We start from the raw sequence: 7393 nt of genomic DNA, 5'->3' as shown, positions 1-7393 counted from the left end.
CCGGAGCCTGTGCTCCGCGACGGGAGAGGCTACAACAGTGAGAGGCCCACGTACCGCAAAAAAAAAAAAAAAAAAAAAAAAAAAAAAGAATAAATGGCAGGACAAAGGGAAAATTCCTCCTCTCAGTAGAATGCCAACTAACAAATGTTGAAGGAATGATGGGATTAGAAAAAAAGATCATTTGACAACCACTATCATAATTGTTTCAGAAATACATATCAATAGATTCTAAAAGGAACAGGATACTTATATAGTTTCAGAGCATCTCCCCTTATGTTCTTTATTAATTGCAAAGGAAATCTAGAGGACAACATTACAACCAAATTATCAAAGTTAAACCTCTTGATATCTGAGATGCACTAAGAACATACCACCTTTGTGGTTTTCTTGACAACTGCAACTAATCATGAAAGCCAACCCCAACTGAGGGACATTGTACTAAATAAATATTCTATGCTCTCAAAAAAGAAAAGGCTATAAAAGACAAAACCTAAGGAACTGCTCCAGATTAAAGGAGACTCAAGAGACATGACAATTAAATGCAATGTGTGATCCTGAATTAAATCCTGGACCAGGAAGAAAATCTTTTTCTTTTCTTATAAAGAACATTAGTGAGAGAATTGGCAAAATTTGAATTAGGTCTGTATATTAGATAACAATTCTCAATATTAATTTTCTAATTAAAAATAACTTATAATAGATAACTAATAAGGACCTACTATATAGTACAGGGAACTCTACTCAATATTCTGTAATAACCTGCATGGGAAAAGAATCTAAAAAAGAATAGATACATGCATATATATAAGTGATTCACTTTGCTGTACACCTGAAGCTAACACAACACTGTAAATCAACTATACTCCAAAAAAATTAGAAAATAAAAAAAAATTTTTAATAAAATAATTATTATATAAGATAGTAGCTTATGTTTTTAGGATACACACTGAAGTATTTGGGGGAAAGTGGAGATTATAAAGACTGTAACTTATTCAGAAAAGATATATTAAAAAGAATTTTAAAACATCTTACTGCTCTGTATTTTCTTGAACACTGCTAAGTGGTTTCCACATGTTTTCACACTTTTCCTCCAAAGCACAGAATCTCTCCTTCCAAAGATTGATTAACTGGCAAAGTTCCTGTAAGAAAGGTGTGGGGAAGGAAAAGACTGAAATTATAACAGTTAAACTTTTTTTCTATACTGATATAAAGTATTTTCCCATAGGTGAGAATTATAAAAATTCCTGACAAGAGATCTTTAACTCCATCTCTCTCACATACAGATTTGTGGATGTGATATTAAAAGGATAATAATATTACAGGCATTTTTTTAAAAAGTAAAAATTAGCCAACTTTCTTATTTTAACTATAAGTAACAAGTTACTTTCCGAGTACCTCAAAACTAACCAAATACACCAAAATGTCACATTGTGTTTGAGAACCACTTTGACATATATAGTTGCTTCTTAACTGAGAACACTACTAGAAGACAAAGTAATGCTGAAAATCTAATGGGTGAAGAAGTCCAAAAATATTATCAGTTAATAGAGCTGAAACATTTTACAGAACTTAGTTGGATCATATTAATAAAATGTAAATAGAGGGAGTTCCCTGACAGTTCAGTGGTTGGGACTCTGCGCTTTCACTGCCAAGGGTGTGGGTTCAATCCCTGGTTGGGGAACTAAAATCCCGCAAGCCTCGAGGTGTGGCCAAATAAATAAATAAATAGAGCTTAACCTTTTCTCATACTTGGGATCTTTAAACACATTTCTGAATAACACATCAGCTGACAATATACATCTAACACTTTGATTATGAATAGAGTGTCAGTATTTTTACTAATCTCAAAGTAGAGGGAAATGCAGGTATTTTCAGATTTATCTACATGTAACCAGGTGTTCAGAGTTTACATCATTGGTTTGTCAGCACTAACCTCAAGTTCTAGAATATCTCAGAAATAGCTCAGTTAGTAAACTTGCTTCCTTTAAGCCAGGGAAGTCAAACCACTCATGCTAAAATACTTTTCACGGCATAGGTGGTTTCTTATTTTTAATTTTTTTTAAATATTAGGATGTTTTTAAGAGCACTTTTTTTTTTTGGGGGGGGGCTGTGTCGGGTCTTAGTTGTGGCATGTAGAATCTTCATTGAGGTATGCAGGATCTTTCACTGCAGCGTGTGGACTCTTCCTTGTAGTGTGCAGGCTTCTCTCTAGTTGTGGTGCAACGGTTCCAGAGCATCGGGGCTCTGTAGTTTGTGGCATGCAGGCTCCCTAGTTAAGGTGCATGAGCTCAGTAGTTGCAGCGCGCGGGCTTAGTTGCCCCTCAGCATGCAGGATCCCAGGTCCCTGACCAGGGATTGAACCCACGTCCCCCACATTGTAAGGTGGATTCTTTACCACTGGACCACCAGGGAAGTCCCGTTTTGTTTGATTTTAAACAGTTGCTTGCCAATTTTAAACATTTCAAAACAGCTAACTAATAAAAAGCTGATCTACATACCTAAAAAGATCTAGGCAGGTTTAAGGTAAACTTGTTGCAATTTCAAACAGCAAGAATATGTTCTAGAAACATATAGAAGAGTCCCTCAAAAATGGATGCCTTTCAGGCAGTATAATCACCACTACGGCTAAAAGGGGATCTAACTATTGTAAGATGCACTTGAGGCCTCAGTTCCCTCATTAGAAAACTAGGCTAGTAATAGAACCTGTATCTATATTGGTGGGAGGAATAAACACATAGTGAGTTGCTCAATAAATGTTAACTATCATTTGTACTAATTTCCAATATTAACCTTTTATCTGAAAAGGTTCATGCTTATCAATTAGGGAAACAAATAATCTTATTTTAAAGTTGCTTTCTTTCCTTTTTTTTTTTTCATTCCATTCAAGAGGGTTTTGTTTTGTTGTTTTTTCGGCCATGCTGTGCAGCTTGCGGGATCTTAGTTTCCCCACCAGGGATTGAACCGGGCCATGGTGGTGAAAGCACTGAGTCCTAACCACTGGAATGTCAGGGAATTCCCTCAAGAAGGTATTAAATCATTTATTGATTACACATGATAATGGATGATACACAAGCTTCATTCCCATCTAGAACTTTATCTGGTACCATAATTCAATTTAGATATATTGCATAGGATGTGCCAACAATCATATTAATAACCAAAAAACTCCATGACTTTGCATGGGTGACCCTTTTAACTGTGAACTCCAGGTCACAACACAGTAACTGTCAGTTCAACTACACCAAGGTTTCTGAAGACAATGTCTTCTCCACCCATGCAGGTTGTAAATAAACTTGGAACCTGGCATCACCATGAAGAAATTCTAACTTCACACTATTGGTGTAGTTTACCAAGATGGCTTCAGAGTAGACTAACTTCACACAGCACATTTTAAAAAAGACATGTTTATTCAGTGTCATGATCAGACTATTACATTTAGCAACCAACAGCATGGGTGCAAAAAAAAAAAATCTACATTAAAACGCTCTATTGGAATGCTTTACACTTTCCACAGAACAGACACTAAAACAGCCTGTTATACAATTAGTCACAAATGCAGTCCTTGAGTTTTTTTTGTCCATATACGAGTATTGTCTAAAACATGTCTTCTTTGTAGCAGCTAGGCCCTGCCACCACTGTGCTTCACTGAGTTCACAAATCTGTTGACCCTGTAGCTTCCCTGTCACTTCCCTGGCTCTCCTCTCCTGCTAAGCTTTGTTTCCTGGCAGTAATTACAACCTCCTGCCACCGCCAGAGCTCCTGCTGCTGCTGGAACAGCCATAGTCACCTTGGTTTCATGGTTTGGCAAAGTACTGACCTCCACCACCATAGGGGCCAGCACTTCTGCCTCCAAAGTTTCCTCCTTTTATGGGTTCAAAATTTGGAGATTGATTGTTGTAATTGCCAAAATCATTGTAGCCTCCGCCACCTCCAAAAGTGCTCCCATCATTACCAAATCCATTATAGCCACCCCCACTGCCACCATAGCCACCACCACCGCAGCTGCCACCAAAGCTACCTCGACCACTGAAGTTTCCTCCATGACCAGAGTTGTCATTCCCACCAAAACTCCATCCACGACCACCACCAAAGTTTCCAGAACCACTTCGACCTCTTTGGCTGGATGAGGCACTAGCCATCTCTTGCTGAGATAGGGCTTTCCTTACTTCACAGTTGTGGCCATTCACAGTGTGGTATTTCTGAATGACAATCTTGTCTATGGAGTCATGGTCATCAAAGGTTACAAAAGCAAAGCCTCTTTTTTTGCCACTGCCTTGGTCGGTCATGATTTCAATCACTTCAATTTTCCCGTACTGTTCAAAATAATCTCTTAGGTGATGTTATTCAGTGTCTACTTTAATGACACCAACAAAAATCTTTTTCACAGTTAAGTGGGCACCAGGTCTTTGAGAATCTTCTCTTGAGATGGCCCTCTTTGGTTCCCCAACTCTTCCATCCACCTCGGGTGGCCTTGCCTTCATGGCCGCATTCACCTCCTCCACAGTGGCATACATGACAACCCCGAAGCCTCTGAAGCGCCTGGTGCTTGGATCCCTCGTTACCACACAGTCTGTGAGCGTCCCCACTGCTCACAATGGCTCCTCAGACTCGCCTCGGTTGTTTCAAAGCTCAAACCTCTGATGAAGAGCTTCCGCAGCTGTTCGGGCTCTTTGGGAGACTCTGACTTAGACATGACAGCAGTGGAGGGTGGGGGACTTTAACAATGCTTGCTTGGCAGCGTCCATGGGCAGAAAGCTAAAGTTGCTTTAATTCTTATCTAAAAACCTTAGATGTGTTTCCCTTCTCATTTCAGGTGACATGGATATGAATACCCTTTCCCTCACTTTCCAAAACAAAGAATTCTTTACTGGTCACTAAACCATGTCAACAGTTTCACTGACCAAAGAGTTCTGTCATGTAGTAATAGCCTCATTTAACAGAACTTCAGAATTCATTACTAAGGGCTTAAGAATACCAGAAATTATTTTCCATATATCTGATATTTATAAATTATGACTTGCCTGGCTTGAAGGTTTGGTTTTGATTTAAAGCGTCATATACTGAGGAATAGTTTACATGGAGCAAGTCATAAATTACATTTATCAATAAAAATTAAGAATTGTATCAATTTACTACAATTTAAATGCCTGATACTGTGAGACAAAAATAGTAAAAGAAAGCAGGGAATAGTTTGTGAAAGAGAATAACTATCCATGTTACATTAAAAAAAACAACAACAAAAATTATCAAGTTAAAATGTAGATACATGTTCATTTTAAATGCTATGACCATTTTCTTCTAATTGTACTCCTGATGGTATATTTCTGCAGTTCATTTTTCTTCTTGATGTGAGGAAAGGACTGTATGTCTTTTTTTTTTTTTTTTTTTGCGTTACGCGGGCCTCTCACTGTTGTGGCCTCTCCCATCGCGGAGCACAGGCTCCGGACGCGCAGGCTCAGCGGCCACGGCCCACGGGCCCAGCCGCCCCGCGGCACGCAGGATCCCCCCGGACCGGGGCACGAACCTGCGCCCCCCGCATCGGCAGGCGGACCCCCAACCACTGCACCACCAGGGAAGCCCAGGACTGTATGTCTTATTGTGCTTTAGCATAGGGCTCTACATGTAGCAAATCATCAAATATTAACTGATCAAGAGAAGTACTCTCAATTATTTCACATTAATTACTGTTATAAGCAAAAGTGGCTACGGTATTTTCAGGATTCTAATTTAGTTTTATAGCTTTCAGTCTGTAACAGGGATTATCAAGTTAAAGATCATAAAACTTTCTTCTTACACTCCTTAAATCACCTAAATAAGATACCTGTGAATGGATTTTCTTGATTGTCTTCAGGTCTTCAGTTAAGTTTTCACATAGCTTCTGTGTTTCATCCAAGGAAGAAATTGTATCTTCTTTTAGTTCATGTAGACTGTGACACAGTGTACTGAGAAAGCCATCCATTTCCTTCTTCTGATCTTCTATCTTTGAAGAAAAAACAAAATTAATTTCGAGGAGACCTTCCAGATGGCAGAGGAGTAAGATGTGGAGATCACCTTCCTCCCAACAAATACATCAGAAATACATCTACATGTGGAACAACTCCTACAGAACACCTACTGAATGCTGGCAGACCTCAGACTTCCCAAAAGCTGTGTGGCTGACAGGGTCTTGGTGCTCCGGCCGGGTGTCAGGCCTGTGCCTCTGAGGTGGGAGGGCCGAGTTCAGGACATTGGTCCACCAGAGACCTCCCGGCTCCACGTAATACCAAACGGTAAAAGGTTTCCCAGAGATCTCCGTCTCAATGCTAAGACCCAGGTCCACTCAACGACCAGCAAGCTACAATGCTGGACTCCCTATGCCAAACAACTAGCAAGACAGGAACACAACCCCACTCATTAGCAGAAAGGCTGCCTAAAATCATAATAAGGTCACAGACACCCCAAAACACACCACCAGACGTGGTCCTACCCACCAGAAAGACAAGATCCAGCCTCATCCACCAGAACACAGGCACCAGTCCCCTCCACCAGGAAGCCTACACAACCCACTGAACCATCTTAGCCACTGGGGGCAGACACCAAAAACAATGGGAACTACGAACTTGCAGCCTGCAAAAAGCAGACCCCAAACACAGTAAGTTAAGCAAAATGAGAAGATAAAGAAACACACAGTAGATGAAGGAGCAAGGCAAAAACCCATCAGTCCAAACAAATGAAGAGGAAGTAGCCAGTATACCTGAAAAAGAATTCAGATTAATAATAGTAAAGAAGATCCAAAATCTTGGAAATAGAATGGAGAAAATACAAGAAAATTTAACAAGGACCCAGAAGAACTAAAAAGCAAACAAACAATGATGAACAACACAATAAATGAAATTTCACAATAAATGAAATTAAAAATTCTCTAGAAGGAATCAGCAGCAGAATAACTGAGGCAGAAGAACAGATAAGTGACACGGAAGATAAAATAGTGGAAATAACTACCACAGAGCAGAATAAAGAAAAAAGAATGAAAAGAATTGAGGACAGTCTCAGAGACCTCTGGGACAACACTAAACACACCAACATTTGAATCATAGGGGTCCCCAATATTAAACGCAATAACATTTGAATCATAGGGGTCCCAGAAGAAGAAGAGAAAAAGAAAGGGACTAAGAAAATATTTGAAGAGATTATAGTTGAAAACTTCCCTAATATGGGAAGGAAATAGTCAATCAAGTCCAGCACAGAGAGTCCCATACAGAATAAATCCAACGAGAAACATGCCAAGACACATATTAATCAAATGATCAAAAATTAAATTCAAAGAAAAAATATTAAAAGCAGCAAGGGAAAAACAACAAATAACACACAAGGGAATCTCCATAAGGTTAACAGCTGATCTTTCAGCAGAAAC

General features: G+C 39.3%; 1 protein-coding gene and 1 pseudogene across 2 annotated transcripts in view; both read right to left on the bottom strand.

Moving 5' to 3' along the window:
* KIF11 (kinesin family member 11) overlaps positions 1–7393 on the bottom strand; it is a 56254-nt gene that overhangs the window by 20481 nt on the left and 28380 nt on the right. For both annotated transcript variants that reach the window (XM_055081060.1, XM_024121374.3), the window contains exons 16-17: positions 5822–5980; positions 1033–1139 (exon numbers count right to left, since the gene is read on the bottom strand). In XM_055081060.1, the coding sequence (XP_054937035.1) occupies positions 1033–1139; positions 5822–5980 (266 nt within the window). The remainder of the gene's footprint in view (positions 1–1032; positions 1140–5821; positions 5981–7393) is intronic.
* Positions 3263–4693, bottom strand: LOC102974076 (heterogeneous nuclear ribonucleoprotein A1-like; annotated as a pseudogene).

This window comes from Physeter macrocephalus, chromosome 20 (genome assembly GCF_002837175.3).
Source record: "Physeter macrocephalus isolate SW-GA chromosome 20, ASM283717v5, whole genome shotgun sequence".
NCBI classification, from domain to species: Eukaryota; Metazoa; Chordata; class Mammalia; order Artiodactyla; family Physeteridae; genus Physeter; species Physeter macrocephalus.
Note: the sequence above shows the minus strand (reverse complement) of the source record. Positions and strands in the feature narration are given on the sequence as shown.